The 16,874-nt window shown below is 40.6% G+C and overlaps 1 protein-coding gene across 1 annotated transcript; it reads left to right on the top strand.

Annotated features, from left to right (window-relative positions):
- Window positions 1-1,319: 1,319 nt before the first annotated feature.
- Window positions 1,320-14,973, top strand: LOC124689324 (DNA-directed RNA polymerase III subunit 1-like). The gene is made up of 27 exons (XM_047222873.1): window positions 1,320-1,408; window positions 1,518-1,647; window positions 2,155-2,304; window positions 2,418-2,574; window positions 2,898-3,085; window positions 3,204-3,313; window positions 3,406-3,505; window positions 4,104-4,313; window positions 4,396-4,544; window positions 4,620-4,761; window positions 4,839-4,979; window positions 5,078-5,266; window positions 5,616-5,844; window positions 6,638-6,731; window positions 7,211-7,445; window positions 8,316-8,507; window positions 8,642-8,740; window positions 11,669-11,872; window positions 11,965-12,237; window positions 12,483-12,630; window positions 12,864-13,015; window positions 13,533-13,691; window positions 13,774-13,890; window positions 13,969-14,054; window positions 14,160-14,364; window positions 14,500-14,702; window positions 14,842-14,973. The coding sequence occupies exons 1-27, from the start codon at window positions 1,320-1,322 to the stop codon at window positions 14,891-14,893; spliced, it is 4,203 nt and encodes a 1,400-aa protein (XP_047078829.1). The 3' UTR covers window positions 14,894-14,973.
- Window positions 14,974-16,874: the final 1,901 nt, after the last annotated feature.

Here is a 16,874-nt window from a genome sequence, read left to right as displayed (position 1 = left end):
GAATAATTGCTAGTGAGCTTCTCCCCACCGGAGTTTCTCCTCACCGAAATCTATAAACTGGGGGATATTCACTTTGGCTCATAGGAGCATTTGCTCCCATTATGTGAATCTACATTTTGAAGTGTCAAAAAATTCTAAACTAAAAATTTTCATGTACATCTACATATTTTATGTTTGTACACAAATTTTCAAAAAAAAACTATAAAAATTTGTGGCTCCAGTAAAAAAGACAAATTTTGATTCTATAACACGACTACGTACAGGACATTTTTTTATCTTTTTTGTACACGCCACATAAAATGTTGTTTCTCCATGAAAACTTGTGCACTAACATAGAATGTCACGATGTACAACAAAAAGTTATGTCAGAATTTTTTGACATTTTTAAAATTGTTTTTTAATTATTTTGTATAATAGGAGCAAATGCTTGCTCCTATGAGCCAAAACGCCACCTCCATAAACTGGCTTCTTCATAACCATAAGCCCAAAAGAAGTGGCCCTGAGACCACTTTGGGCCTCAACCGGGAGTGAGGTAGTCCACCATAGCTAGCACGCTGCTTTTCCATCCTTGTTGTGATACGAGGCACCACATCGAGCTGGGAAAAATAGCCTCATCGCTATTGCTCTTGTTCCCCCGTCTTCCAAAAATGCTATGCTCTCAATCTTTCTGAAACTCTCAATATATAGTTAAGTGTAGGGAGGAAGAAAAGAAAAAAACACTCACAAAAACACTCACATAATAGGAGCAAATGCTTGCTCCTATGAGCCAAAACGCCACCTCCATAAACTGGCTTCTTCATAACCATAAGCCCAAAAGAAGTGGCCCTGAGACCACTTTGGGCCTCAACCGGGAGTGAGGTAGTCCACCATAGCTAGCACGCTGCTTTTCCATCCTTGTTGTGATACAGGCACCACATCGAGCTGGGAAAAATAGCCTCATCGCTATTGCTCTTGTTCCCCCGTCTCCCAAAAATGCTATGCTCTCAATCTTTCTGAAACTCTCAATATATAGTTAAGTGTAGGGAGGAAGAAAAGAAAAAAACACTCACAAAAAGCCACGGAAAAAAGAGCAAAACGGAGAGTCGAACACAGGATCGGCCTATCTCTGCCTGAATTTCCCCTCTCTGACCACCAGGCCAAGGCCCACCACTGATCAAACCCTAGGCAGGAATCAATATAACCCTTAGCCGAAAAATTTCCCTGCCTATTTAAACTCGCCCGCAAGCCAGCGCCGTCGCCACCACCCGCCCCGCCTCCCTCCCCACCTCTCCCGTCGGCGGCACCCAACGCAGTCCAACGAGACCCAGATCGGACCGACGATGACGGCGACGGCGCGGTGGCAGGTGGAGGAGCAGAAGCTGCGGTGCACCAAGGAGCCGTACGTCGACGACGCCGGCGCCCGCAGGATGTACGTATTATGCTTCTGCCCGCTAGCTCCAATTTCGCCGACGTGCGTGCTGCGCTCTCGATCTCGTGCTGATGATCTGCTCGTTCGTTTTGGGGTTCGCGCCTGGCAGAAAGAGCATCCGGTTCAGCACCTTGTCCGGCAACGAGGTCCGCAGCTCCGCGGAGGCGCAGGTCTGGAACAACAGGGCCTACGACGTCACCAGGAAGCCCGTCCCCGGCGGCCTGCTCGACACGCGCATGGTATGTGTGGCGTCGGCCTCTCTCCCTCCTCTCGCGAATCCAGCATTTGCCTCGGCAATTTGAGCTACCAGATTTTGAGTCCTGTGGTGAATGGAATGACACCGTTGGTGTGTAATTTTCCTCAGCCAACTGAGCAGTGCTATATATCGTGAAACTTTCTGTGATAGACTCTATGCAGTATTGTGTAGGCGTGTTACTGATCGATTCGTGCCATGCATATACGGTACACTTGTGATTATAGGGCGTGATTCTTGTATGATATTTCACACGATTTATGCCCTTCCCCCCGGGAACGGGCTTGTTCATTAGTATCAGCATTTGCCTCAGCGATTCGACTGTTAATCAAGTGTCTGCCACTTTGTGTATGGGCGTTTCTGTGCAATGTAGGTGTGATAGTATATGCAACCTATAGCTGTGTGTGATTACAGGGCCGGGATAGCTCTTGTTACCACATTAATTTCACCAAAGTTTGTTGCCCGGAGATCAATAGGAGTCTTTCTTTTTCAGGGAGCCGCAAACAAGTTCGGGGAGTGCACTACCTGCTACGGCTCCTATGCCGAGTGCCCGGGCCATTTCGGCTACATCAAGCTCGCGCTCCCGGTCTTCAACGTCGGCTTCTTCAACAACATTGTGAACATGCTCAAATGCATCTGCAAGGTAATGCATTTTCTACCTTATACTATATCTCATCATGTTATAACTTTTTCATTTCCTTGGGGTGATCCAGCCGGCCCTATCCTAACTGGGCAGCAATGCCGATGACTCTGCAGCGCTGCAGCAGGGTCCTTCTCGCGGATAAAGAACGCCTAGGGTTTCTGAAGAGGATGAGGAATCCTAGAGCAGAGGACCTGCACAAAAGCACTATCGCCAGGGAAGTGAGGGACAAATGCAGGCCGTGCCGTTGCCCCTATTGTGGATTCATGAATGGCAAGCTTATTTCTGATGCTCTTTCCTCATGTTCCTCTTCCTCACCACTATTGGAATACTGCCTAGCAGTGGCGGAGCCAGAAATTAAAGTCTGTGTTGTCATTTTAAATATGTGATGTCAAACACATGTATTTTTATTTATTTTAATTTTTTTTGTATAATCTATAGCAACATATACAAAGGATTTGGCAAAAACCTGTGTGGTCAATTGACCACACAGCTTCCTATGTGGCTACGCCACTGCTGCCTAGCAATCGATGGACACCTGGCTTGGCTGCTCTTAGAACTTAGAACTTAGCCTGCTGTTTGGGTTGAATGTACAGGTGTAGCAAAGAAGGGGCCCAAGGGAGGAGGCTTGACAATTGTTCATGACTGCAGCAAAACGTTGGATCCAAGTGCAGAAGAACTCCGGTCTGCGTTATCACACAAGAAAGAAAAACTATCCTTTCCTATGGTTCACCTGTTAGACCCTCAGACAGTTCTCTCTCTTTTCAAAAGAATCACTGACGAGGTACGTACATGTCTTCTGTTGGGAGTATTCGTTACTTGACTTTCGGTAGAGTACCGCAATTTTATCAGACATATATAGGTATATCTGACTGGTTTTCTTATACTTCAACCTTATGCAGGACTGTGAATTGCTAAACCTTGGTGATAGGCCTGAGAAACTTATCATTACAGAGATCGCAGTGCCACCTGTGACTATCCGTCCTTCTGTTTTTAAATCTGATAGAATGAGGTTTGTTCTTGGTTCCTTGGAAGCTTATGTAATGTGGTGTTTCAGCATAGACACATGCCATTGTAATGCCACTAATGTCTTGCTTCTCACAGCAATGAAGATAGTATTACGATCATATTGAAGGGTATTGTTAATTTAAATTCCGGCATTAAACAGACCCTTCAAACGGGCGAACCACTCACCAAGTGCTTTGTAAGAGAACGCGGACCTCTTCATTATTTATTTTCTGACACTCGACCATCATTACTCTTTCACCTCTGTCGAAGGCTATCTCTGTGTTCTCTATTTTCTTATTGCATTTTACAAACTACCATGTCTCTAATTGTTCATGCAATGTCGAATGCAACAGCTGATTATTGTTGAATGATGAGCTCTGCTCAAGAAGCAGTTTAGATTATTTGCTGGCTGTATAGAAATGCTGTACAGGAAATAACGATTTCTACAAGATCTTATTTAAAAATAGAATTTATGCTAACCAAATTGAATATTTTGACGTAATAATTTCAACTATGAGTTATGACTTCCCATTTTTCTGCCTGGTGGCTGGTGCATTGTCAATATCACAATTCAAGGGCTCTGTAATTTTGACACTTAAACTAATAAATTATTCTACACATTTTTTAATTAGATTTGATAACTCAGAAGTAATGTTTTAAGGGGAAATTTGATGTTGTATTTATGCTGCACGGTTTGCATTGTGATTGTTACCAATCTAGTAGTACTTTTATATGATTGAAGTGCAATTTCTTTTGAGATACTCTAGCTCAATTTCTCCTTCATTTCTTTGAAGAATTTGTGGCAACAGCTTCAACTTAAAGTTGTTGAATATATCAATAGTGAAGCCCCTGCTTTAGACAAAAATCGTGATTTACAAAATCGTGGCCTTATCCAAAGACTCAAAGGGAAGGCAGGTCGATTTCGTGGGAACTTGTCTGGGAAACGTACCGAGTACACTGGAAGGACTGTCATATCTCCTGACCCAAACTTGAGAATAACAGAGGTACTTGTCCATAGATATCGATGTTCTTGTTTTTTTCACTTTCCAATCGATTTCTCATGCCATTATTTAATTCAAACTTCAGGTCGCCATTCCTATCTTGATGGCTCGAGTCTTGACTTATCCCGAGAGAGTTTCATGTCATAACATAGAGAAGCTGCGTCAATGTGTACGAAATGGGCCATCTAAATATCCTGGGGCAAATTTTATAATACAACCTGATGGATCAAAGATGTAAGTTGTACTTTTTTGAAATTCTTATTCGTTTTAACAAGTTCAGCTTTCATACATTGTTTGGACTACATTTAGGGACTTAAAGTATGGTGATAGAAGGATCAGTGCTCGGGATTTGAAGGATGGCTGTAAAGTCGAAAGACATTTAGAAGATGGAGATATTGTCCTTTTCAACAGACAACCAAGCTTGCATAGAATGTCAATTATGTCACACAGGGTACAAATTCCTTCATACGGCACTATACTTGATGTTACATTTGTCTCACCTTCGTTTACTTTGGTATTTAAATACAGGCAAGGATAATGCCCTGGAGAACATTAAGATTCAATGAGTCTGTATGCAACCCTTACAATGCTGATTTTGATGGAGATGAGATGAATTTGCATGTCCCACAGACAGAGGAAGCTCGTACTGAAGCATTTATGCTTATGGGGGTAGCACTTGCTAACTCTTCTTTGTTATAAGCTCAATATTGTTATTATGCTTTTTGATGCGCTAAAACTATTTTGGTAACAAATATTTATCTTTGCAGGTTCAGAATAATTTATGTACCCCTAAGAACGGGGAAATACTGGTTGCTTCCACGCAAGACTTTTTAACCTCTTCTTTTCTAGTCACAAGGAAAGATACCTTCTATGACAGGTCTTACTTTAGTCTCTTGTGTTCATATCTTGGTGATTCAATGGAAAATATTGATCTCCCAACGCCAGCCTTAATTAAGGTAATATTTTTTAACAAGTTTTTTCATGGCTACACTTTCTCCTGGATTTAATGTTCCTTGCAAATATCAAATTGTTTCTGTAAAAATTTCTGTTATCTGTGCTCTTACTGATGTAGTTAACATGAGATGTATTGTAAATTAGATATAATATTTGTGAAATATTAATATGGGAAATGAGATGGCCTTACTGTTGTTTTATTAGTGGAGTTGCTAATACATTTTGTGATGTATAACAAGCGACAACAGATGGAACAGCATTGTTATTTTTTCCTCTATGAAATAATACCCTTTTTTTGGTTCTTATCGAAGTTCTTGTAGCTGTCTGAGTATTAATCATGTTTTTTTGCAGCCCATTGAGCTTTGGACTGGTAAACAATTATTCAGTGTGTTAGTGCGTCCTAACGCATGTACAAAGGTGTTTTTGAATCTTACTGTTGAAGAGAAAATTTACATGAAGCGTAGAGAACGTGATAAAAAGACGATTACAGTTTTGGAAGAGACAATGTGTCCAAATGATGGTTTTGTCTACTTCCGAAACAGTGAACTCTTATGTGGGCAAGTTGGGAAGAAAACTTTAGGTGAGAAAACTAGCAGTGGCCTTAACTAAAAAATATCTTAAATAAGCTTATTTTGATTTAGGATTTCATGATTCATCTCAAGAACCATTGATTGGGATTAGAGAATTACTAGTTTACTACTATAGCTTTGTATGCACCTTCCCAATTGACTTTACTACTTGTACATAAGTTTTTCCCTCTTTTTTCATACTAATACTGCAGTATTTTACATTCCTGAGTAATGAAATTATCTTATTTGATGCTGGAAGAGTATTATTTCACCTTGTATCACAAAATGAGCTATGCATATTCCACCTGAGCAGCTTAAGAAGTGACCTGTGATTAGTCCATCTTACCTTGCTTCACTTTTGTTGAACAGTTGAACTTGACTTCTGCAATTATAATCGTTTGCCTCGTTAAAATCAAATTGAGAAATCTGCTAAGTTTAGGATGCAATTGGAGAAAGCTTAGGATGGGACCCTGAAATTATTTGATCTATGCGAAGTTATGTATTGTTTGAAATAAAGCATTGCATGGCTGTACCAATCATCTATTTTATTATGGGTATCCATGTCCATGTCAATCTAGAACCTAGAACATATTGTACTGCATTCTTTGGATATTTCACTCTTTTTCAGGAGTTAGTTATACAACATCATAACTCGGAGATGGTTTACTCCTGTGAATTACTCCATAAACCACATATAATAAACGTTTCATTTTTATCATTCATGTCAAGTAAAAAGCATTGTTTGCCTGTCCTAGTTTTTTCTTATTTTCTTATTTCTTGACAGATTTGATCTTTTGTGTCCAGGTAATGGGAGTAACGAGGGCATGTTCTCTGTTCTCATAAGAGATTATAATTCTCACGCTGCAGCAAGCTGTATGAATCGTTTGGCAAAGTTTAGGTGTGATTCGTTTCAAGATTTGTGCAATTCACGTTATTCTTTCTTAGTTATTAGTATTTTGGTGCTATATCGATAATTTTCTGCTATGTACTTGCTCATCTGGGGATTGATAATGGAAGCACGTCCTCTTTACCCCCTTTAACATATGTACTCCATTCCTTCCCCTTTATTAGACGTTTTGTCAAATCAATTAAGCTTGCCAAAACGTCTTATATAAGGGAACAGAGGAAGTACTAATTTATACATCTTATATTTCTCATTTGGCGTGTGGATGATGCTTCAGAGACCATGCTTGGTGAACATTTTACCCAAATTCATATATTATTTTTTCTCATTCTGGTTTTGTAGGCTATGAATTATAGTTGTCCATTTGCATCATAGTGCTCTATAGTTGGTGATTTAGTACGTTAAATTGTTTCCGCCAAAAAAAAGGTGCTTGGCTTTGTTCTAATCCATGTGACATACTTTTTCATCTGCAGTGCAAGATTTATAGGGAATCATGGTTTCTCAATTGGTGTGGACGATGTCCAGCCAGGAGAAAGTCTAAACCAGAAAAAGAAAATAACAATAGATGAAGGGTATGAAGAATGCCATAAGCTTATTGCCCTATATTCCAAAGGTGACCTCGTACCGCAACCTGGTTGCAACAGAGCTCAAACACTGGAGGCTCAGATATCTCGGGTTCTAAATAAATTAAGAGAAACAGCTGGAGATGTAAGTTCGAAGTTCTAACCGGTTTTCTTGGCTCATTGCATTTCCTTAACCAATTACCTTGTGAAATTTCTCTAATCTGAATCTGATCCTTCTTGCACTACTTTATAGTTTATATAGTGAACAAATTGGAACTTGGAAAACAATCAGTGCTGAGTGACCGCCTTCAAGTCTTCACATTTGATACTATTTTGAAATTATCACAGCTTTGCACATGGAAGACCTGCTGAAATATAAACCCCCCCTCGTTACATTTCTTAAGTGAAAACCTCCTCTGTTTCTTTGTTTTTGTTAGCTAGGCTGTTTTCTTTTACTTTGCTTGCTTTTTTAGTTTTTCAGTTAGGTCGCTGTCCTTTGTTGGTTTTGCATACTTAGCACCTTTTTGCCAATTTCGTGTAGTACAAGATGACACGCTTTAGGTGCTTTTTTTAGATTAATTATCACAATTCAGTGGTACTGAGCTATTTTTTCTTTCATGGATGTTCTCATCACTAGCCTAATTTTTAAGTGTGGATTTAGTGAAAGAACTTTTTTTTCAAAATGGAGGGAATACCCCCGGCCTCTGTATCGAAAAGATGCATACGACCTTTTATTGATTTATTCAACAGAGATCTGACAAAGAACATACATTGAAAACCCGAAAGCCACCACACGACACCTAACAAACCCGACAATGGGAGAAAATCATGCCGACAGGGCCTTGTGCCCTAAAAACACGAAACCCTCCATCAACTAGGAACCGGGGACATCACATACCCCGATACACTTCAGTGAAAGAACTGGTTTATGCATATCCAGTGACTAACCAAATATGCCCGGTTTGCCTTCACCGACCTTGTGTATTTTATGACTTGAGTTGGAACTTATTTTCAGGATTGTATGAGTACGCTTCATTGGAGAAACAGCCCATTGATTATGTCTCAGTGTGGATCTAAAGGTTCTCCAATCAATATCAGTCAGATGGTTGTCTGTGTTGGCCAACAATCAGTTGGAGGACGGCGTGCCCCGGATGGTTTTATAGACCGAACACTTCCCCACTTTCCTATTAATTCAAAGACCCCTGCAGTAAGAACATGGCTAAGAAATATGTTTTCCTCATTTCAGCAACCTTTTCTAGTGTTGACTGTTGCTAATTCTGTTCCAATAAAAGAAATTTATGTTCTCATTAGGCAAGTTATTTTTTTGTCTTCCGTTTGCAGGCGAAAGGTTTTGTTGCTAATTCATTCTATTCCGGTTTGACTGCTACCGAGTTTTTCTTCCATACAATGGGTGGACGAGAAGGTCTTGTTGACACAGCGGTATGTCTAAATTTAGACCCATCTATTGGTTGCATACTTGCATGTGTTGAAATTAATATATTTCTCAGCAAAGAGATTGCTTCTTGTGCTATGCTTCTTTTGTTATGGATGCTTTTTTAAAAGAAAAACTTTGCAAGTATATTTCTCAGCATAAAAGATTGCTTCTTGTGCTATGCTTCTTTTGTTATGGATGCTTTTTTAAAAGAAAAACTTTGCAGTGCACCCAGTTCAATCAATGGGTGTTTCTTACCATCATTTTCCTCCATGACTGTTATATAACTTAATTAGGTCAGCCTAGCAGCTTAGCGTGTGCAAGTTAAATAAACCCTAAACCCTAACAAACAAACTTCGTAATACCTCTTAGGAGGTGTGTAACAAACTCTATCTATTCAATGAAATGAAGCGCAAAGATTCCTTTGCGTTTTCTCGAAAAAAAAGTTAAACAAGTTCAGACAACCGTTTAGCATACTGCCATATTAGTTATTATTATCTCTGTAAAGGGGAAGGAGAATCCCAGCCACCCAGCCCCCTCAAAGCGCAAGGTACAGTCGAAGAAAAAACACCAATTTACAAACACCTATAGTAGCACATAGATCAACACTTGTTCTTCTGTATCTGCAGCAAACCTACCAACTATGTAGTACTTCGTAGCTACTGTAGACTGTTTTTTAACCATCTCCACAATCTTAATTACATAGAAGATATAAGTTATGAAGTTACAATAGCACTCAGAAAACTAGGAATAAAGTCAAAGTCTGAAACTAAAGACTAACTTGAGAGCTTCTTTCGCACATAAATTCGTAGCTTTATTCGATCCTATCCTTGCGAATACCAGCTCGAACTCCTGGAACGAACCTTCATACAATTGCATCTCTCTGATTAGATGCACACCAGACAGTCCTCTGTCATTTCTCTTCTTCCACATCTCCACCATTCCTTGACAGTCCGTTTCAACTAACACCCTCGGGTAATTCTTTTGGACTGCCATCAGCATAGCATTTCTGCATGCTATTAGCTCAATGGTAAAAGGATCCTCGATATGCTTATACCTTCTACAAACAGCAGCCACAAAATCTCTCTCATGATTTCGCACTACAATGCCTGCTCCAGCAACACCACGTGCCAAATCAATTGACCCATCCGTGTTGAACTTCAGAACTCCAGGACCAGGAGGGCACCATATAGAATTCTCCTTCTGGATCACACTTTCAATCGACGTTACTTCCAATGCTCTAATGAGCTCTTCCACAATTTCATTGGATTTCACTGTTTCATATTTAATTTCCTCATGTGCATATTTATTTCTGCTACTCCATATCGCCCACATAACCGAGACCAGCACAGCTGTGTCCCTTTGTTTAACAAACTGATGGTCCAACAGATCTCCACTCCATGTCCTTCGGTAATTTAACATCAAAAAAATCCAGGGATGCGTTCTAGAAAAGTTTCGCATGTTCACATTTGTGAGTGCATGGAATAAATCCTCCTCATCATGGTAACACATAGGACAAACACTCCTGTCCATTATATGCGTGCATTTTAGTTCATAAAAGATTGGAAAAAGCCCTTCAGCATTCTCCACCAAAAAATCCTAATTTTTGGTTGGACTTTCAGTTTCCAGAGTCACCGATATCGGCCTGAGGTTTCCTTCTTCTCGTCAGCTCTCTATAGGCCGATTTGACTGCAAACACACCTCTGTTCTCCCAGCCCCAAGACCAGAAATCGTTCTTGGTCTAGGTATGCTTAAAATAGCATCTACATCAGGGGTAAGAAAAACCTTCCTGATTAGTTCTTCATTCCAATTACCTTTATCTTCCTCCAGTAAATCAGACATAGACAACACTGGCTTGTCTCACCGCCTCCCCATTGGTTTGGGTGATCTAGTTTCATTAATCAATTTTGTCATGCTAAATCTCCGATGTACGACCATCACCACTCCTTCGCATCAGTCCTTGCTTTATAATGTCAACCTTCGTGCACTAGCCAACACAACCAAAATTCCAAACTAATGGAAAGGGCTAGTACAATCCATTTATACAGTTCACAACACCCCCTCTCACGTGTGACGGGAGAAGAGAGAGTCAACACGGGTGAATAGAAGAAGAGCACACATATGAATGGGCATATACACGGACAAAGAGGGAGACAACAACAATTTTAGGATAAATTGTGAAAGCCTGGCCTCCAATACCATGTCAAGCTTCATGCACTAGCCAACACAACAAAAAGTTCGAACTGATGGAAAGGGCTAGTACAATCCACTTAGACATCCATTTCTTTTGATATTGCCTTCCATGTTGGTGATGCACTCCCTGGCAACCTGCTGAAAGAACATCCTTTCCATAGCTACTATAGACTAACAATGTGAAACTATTGATACTATACCAACTTCAGGGGCCTATTCATGGATACCCTAAGACATGTCTTATTTCATACTAACGGGAAAAAAATCATTGGCTTATCAAATTCTCTATCGAGCCGTGAAAAATATTCAACAAAAGACAAACAAATCCACTATTGGTTTTACGTCAAGCAATACATAGAGTAACTCCCAATATAGGAGAAAAAACAAGACGCAATAAAAAAGGATCGACGCAGAAAGTTCTGATTGAAATAGGATCTAAACAAGGAAGAGCACTTGCCATTCGTTGGTTATTGGAAGCATCCCAAAAACGTCCGGGTCGAAATATGGCTTTCGAATTAAGTTCCGAATTAGTAGATGCTGCCAAAGGGAGTGGGGGGTGCCATATGCAGAAAGGAAGCGACTTATAGAATGGCAGAGGCAAACAGAGCTCTTGCACATTTTCCCACTGCCAGTTGACTCCATATGCCTACTGGATAACTTTGAATATTTTTTCCTCATTTAACATTGTTTTAGAGTGTATCTGATATCTGTTTTCTTCCTTTCCTTTGAACTTGTAATTATAGGTCAAAACAGCAGAAACTGGATATATGTCCCGTAGATTAACTAAGGGTCTGGAAGATCTCTCAGTTTGCTATGATAAGACAGTTCGTAATGCTAGTGGTGGTATAGTTCAGTTTATCTATGGAGATGATGGCATGGATCCTGTAAAGATGGAAGGCAAAGGTGGCCGTCCGTTAAATTTGGATCAATTGCTTATGAAAGTCATGGTTAGTTTTAATATATGAATATTTACTTAGATTGATGAAGGGAAGTGTTCCTTGTGCTCCGAGCATTGACCAGTGACGGTATAACTTTGTAGGCCACATGCCCCCAAAGGGGACATGACACGTTATCTCCAGAGGTAATCTTGCAAATGCTAAATGATAAGCTCGCTGAAGAAGACACCGCATCTGGTGGCTGTAGCGATAGTTTCAAGGAAATGTTAGCAAAATTTCTTGAGGGTCGTATCAAAATGGTTAGAAGCACAAGGAGAGCACTTCAACTAGATGAAAATCGTGTGGGAAGGAGGAACTCCAGCATTGAAGAAGGCATTGCTGCTGATATTTCTGGCATATCTGCGAAACAACTGCAGGTCTGTATCATATTTGCATGTATTAAATCATCACTGACTTACCATTAAAAAAATCATCACTGATTTGCCAAAGTACTTCTGTAAGATGAAACCACCACTTTTGTGGGACAGAAAGTTAGTGCTTGATTGTACACAGTACACACAGTTAAGGCTGTAGTTTTAGGTCTGCTACAATGATTGTTTTTATTTGTGTGTTTTATTAGTGTGGTTCTGCTATATGCTTTCTTATCCTTTTTGGTGCACAGGTATTTTTGGATACTTGTTTATCTCGTTACCACTCAAAAACAATCGAAGCAGGAGCATCAATTGGGGTGATTGGGGCACAGAGTATTGGAGAGCCGGGGACTCAAATGACATTGAAAACCTTCCATTTTGCAGGAGTAGCTAGCATGAGTATCCTTTCTTTGCTGTTTATTTAAGGAAAACGGAATCCTATTTTGGCATGTTACCCTTAACTTTCTTTCTGAAACTTACCATTTAGAGGGCTACTCTTATGATTTAGTATCTGATGAATCTGTGCAAAGAAGTTTATGAAGGGGCAGGGCTCTATGGCATACAAAATGCAGAAATATAAACATACAATGTTTAGTTTACTAGATTTGTTACCTTAACGAAGACCAAAAAAGATGTCACTCTTGGAGTTCCCCGCATCAGGGAAATCATCAATGCTGTTAAAAAGATAAGCACACCAATTATCACTACAGAACTTTTGTCTGAGCGAGATGAGTCATTTGCAGTGAAGGTGAAATGTTATATTGAGAAAGTAGTGCTGGGCGAGGTAAGTTTTGTCATATCATTATGTTCTTTCGAATTTGTATATATGCACCTGAAGGAAGTTTGTCTGCTTGCACTTCGCTATGGGTTTGTTAGCATGAATCTAGTGCATTCGTAGTTGCAAAGATTGGTCATATGACATTCTCGTACTTGCATATCACAAATCTTTGCTATGGATGAAAAAAATCTTATATTTCGTGTTTGTCTGTCGTTATGACAAGAAAATAGCAAATACGGTTTTACTGAGCTATGTAGAAATAATGTTAACAACCTGGTAGGTTAATACCAAATCTTGCATTATTATGTGTGAAGTTGAGGCCATGGTCACATATGTTGGGTTGATGTTGAGATCATTCAGTGATTTTTCTTTCTCTTAATTTTTGTAGTCCTGTATCTTTTTTTTGCATGATCATCAAAACGAAAAAAAAAAAAGCTCTGTGAATGCTATATGTCCGGTGCATAATAGATAAATTTTGTAAGGAGGCACTCAACTTGACGGGAAGCCTTGCTATGTTGAACAGGTAGCAGCAGCCATAAAGATTGTCTTGAAATCAAGCCAGCCATGTTTGGTTGTTAAACTCGATATGCAGCGCATAGAAGCTCAGGGGTACATGGGAATCTCTTCTGATTCTGTGCAACTGTCAATATTAAATCATCCAAAAGCAAAGTTAAAATCTGAGGTATGAACAAAGCCCTATGGTTGTGTGATATGCCCAACATTTTCTCTGCAATTGTTATATTTATGATGCATCATAATTACAGCATGTTCGTGTCATCGATGAAGCCAAGTTGAGAATATATCCAACTGGAACAGATAAGTCCAAACTTCAGTTTGAGCTGCACAATCTCAAATCGATGCTTCCAAAAGTGATTGTGAAGGTAACTGGAATATGCAGTGGTGAGTTTCTTTACTGCCGTTATGATGATATTGCTGACCTTTTGTGCTGACTGATTCAGGGGATTCCAACTGTTGAAAGAGCTGTCGTGAACCCTGTTCTGCGACGTGATGGGACTTTAGAGAGATACAACTTGTTGGTTGAAGGGTAAGAGATCCTATTTAGTCACCTTCATACATGAAATTACTTCAGGAACTTGTTTGTCTGAGATGATACATACAATGTGTTAATCATATAAAATTTACATTGCAGAACAAACCTGTTAAAAGTCTTGGGCACGCCAGGAGTTAATGCTGAGAGAACAAAAAGCAATCACATCATGGAAGTTCACAAAACGCTTGGGATTGAAGCCGCAAGGAGGTCGATCATCGACGAGATTCAGTACACATTTGAAAGTAATAACATGATGATTGATCGGAGACATATGATGCTTCTGGCGGATCTGATGACATACAAGGTTAGTAGCTACCAGGAGCTAGCTATATAGAGATGTTTTACAATGATCACCACTAATTTTATCCTAACCCTCCAACACGGGTCTGTTTCGCATGCTAAAGAAATGTCCTACATATGCTGTGTGGTGTTGGTGCAGGGCATGGTTCTGGGCATAACGAGAGACGGCATTGCAAAGATGAATAGCAGCGTGCTGATGATGGCATCGTTTGAGAAGACCGCGGAACACCTGTTCAACGGCTCGTGCGCCGGTCGCGAGGACGAGATCAAGGGTGTCAGCGAGTGCATCATCATGGGCATACCCATGAAGCTGGGCACCGGTATCCTTGGAGTCAGGCAAAAGTATGTACCATTAATTTCGATGTCATTTTCTGATAGTATCTCTATTTCGAATGTTAGATATGAATCCTTAGCCAGCGGAGGATTAGTTTCGCTAGTGCACGGACTGATTAGTTGCTTCTTCTTTTTTCGTTTGCTGCAGGAACCCGGATTTGCCTGAATTCAAGTACCAGCCTGATCCGATTCTGCTATGATCGATCGACGAAGTTTGGACTAATCATGTATTTGGGTAACAGAAATAACACTAGTAGTACCGAGTCAGCTGGACATTCAACTAGCTCATTTTTGTTCCTTGGAGAATGTTTACTGCTCGCCACTTTGTATGTCAACCAGTTGAAAAGAAAGTGGTTGCCAGAGCTTATTCGTTAACTACTGGTGGAACCTCGTTTACTCGGGCGGCCTTCATGTCTACTATGCTTGGTCGGGGGTTGGTTCTGTCATTGGTCCTGCTCTGACTAGACTCGACGGTCAGAGGGGGCGCGGAGCGTGGCTGGCCGTGCTCTCCATATACGGGGAAGGTGGCCGTGCGTGCGCCGTGGTTTGATCTGGGCTGTGTGGGGGCGTGGCTCAGTGGTCCGAAACACCCCATCAAGATCATGCACAAGGAGATGGCGATAATGTTCGTGGGGCCGTTTCTTGGCGTAACTGCTCGTTGTTGCTTGTATTCTTCTTGATTCATCTTCTTCCTCGATAAATCCGGCGTTTTCGGCAACACCATGAGTGACATCGGTCATGGTGCTGGTAGATCGATCTTTTTGGTCGCGATGTATGTGTTCATCCTCTCTTACCTTGCAATGCTACTTATTCCATATTAATAATCTAACAATTCAAAAAAATTATGTGATTAGGCGATTTACGGTTTTGCCGCTGCGCGCAAATTGAGCCCGTTTATGAGTTCTTATTTTAAGAGTTAGCAGACTAAAACAATCTTGTAGCTCACTACTATGGGCATGCGCTAGGTTTCACTTGGTACTCCTAGATGTACGCTTTCTCCCGACAAGGATAAAGCGTTCAGGAAGGCCACCGTACTCTTTGTGGGTGCCGTTCTAAGTGTGTTTGGAGACAAGTTAGTTGATGCTTATCTGCACATTCGAGATAGGAAGGAACTGTGGGATTCATTTGACGCTAATTTTGGTGATGTCGATGTCGGAGGTGAATTGTATACTGTGGAGCAGTTTAACAACTACATAGTTGAGAACCGATTTGTAGTGGAACATGCTCGAGAGCTGCAGATCATGGCAAAGGAGCTCGAGTTCCTCAAGTGTGTGCTACCGAACAAGTTTGTCGCGGGATGCATTGTCTCTAAGATTATCCCATCATGGAGGAACTTTACCACTTCTGTGAAACATCAGAGGCATAGTTGAGAATATCATTGGCTATCTGGATGTTGAAGAGAAAGCGAGGGCAAAAGAGAGACAGACTGGTGAAACCGAGGGACGTTCTGCTACCAACATGGTGCTGAAAAATGCCCACAAGTTCAAGGAAAAGAACAAAATCTTCTAGACTACCAACTTCAAGAAAAAGAGAAAATAGAGAAGAAAGCTCCTTGTTGGTGTGGGCGAGACGAGCCATTGGGCTCATCCTTGTCCACAATGCAAGGAGAAGAAAGGTTAAGCTAGACCGATTTCTAATTCTATCAACCTGGTCATTGGCAACACTGAGGAAGAAACTTTAGGTATGCTAATCTATTACCTACTATTCTTAAGGTGTTTCAGCCCACAACGTGGTGGGTTGATATGGGTAGTAATGTTCATGTGTGCGTGGTGGGTTGATTTGGGTAGTAATGTTCATGTGTGTGTGCTGACATCTTCATGTTTCCCGCTTATCAAGCCCGAGGTTCCTCCGTCATGATGGTGTATGAGTTGCATGCTATTGTTCTTGGTATTGGCCCGATAGATCTGAAGTTTACTTCGGGCAAGATCGTGCAATTGAAGAACGTGATGCATGCCCCTTCTATCAAGATAATCTCGTTAGTGGCTCCTGTCATATGAAAGATGGGTTTAAGTTGGTGTTTGAGTCCAATAAAGTTATATTGTCTAAGTATGGAGCTTATGTTGGAAATAGTTATGAATGGGAAGGTATGTTTCGCTTCTCTTTGGAAAACTTTTGTGATATGTTGTGAATCATGTATGCACTAGTGTTGATGAGATGAATGTATGGCATTCATGACTTTGT

The sequence above is a fragment of the Lolium rigidum genome, chromosome 2 (assembly GCF_022539505.1).
Source record: "Lolium rigidum isolate FL_2022 chromosome 2, APGP_CSIRO_Lrig_0.1, whole genome shotgun sequence".
Lineage (NCBI taxonomy): Eukaryota > Viridiplantae > Streptophyta > Magnoliopsida > Poales > Poaceae > Lolium > Lolium rigidum.
This window is presented reverse-complemented; position numbering and strand designations above follow the sequence as displayed.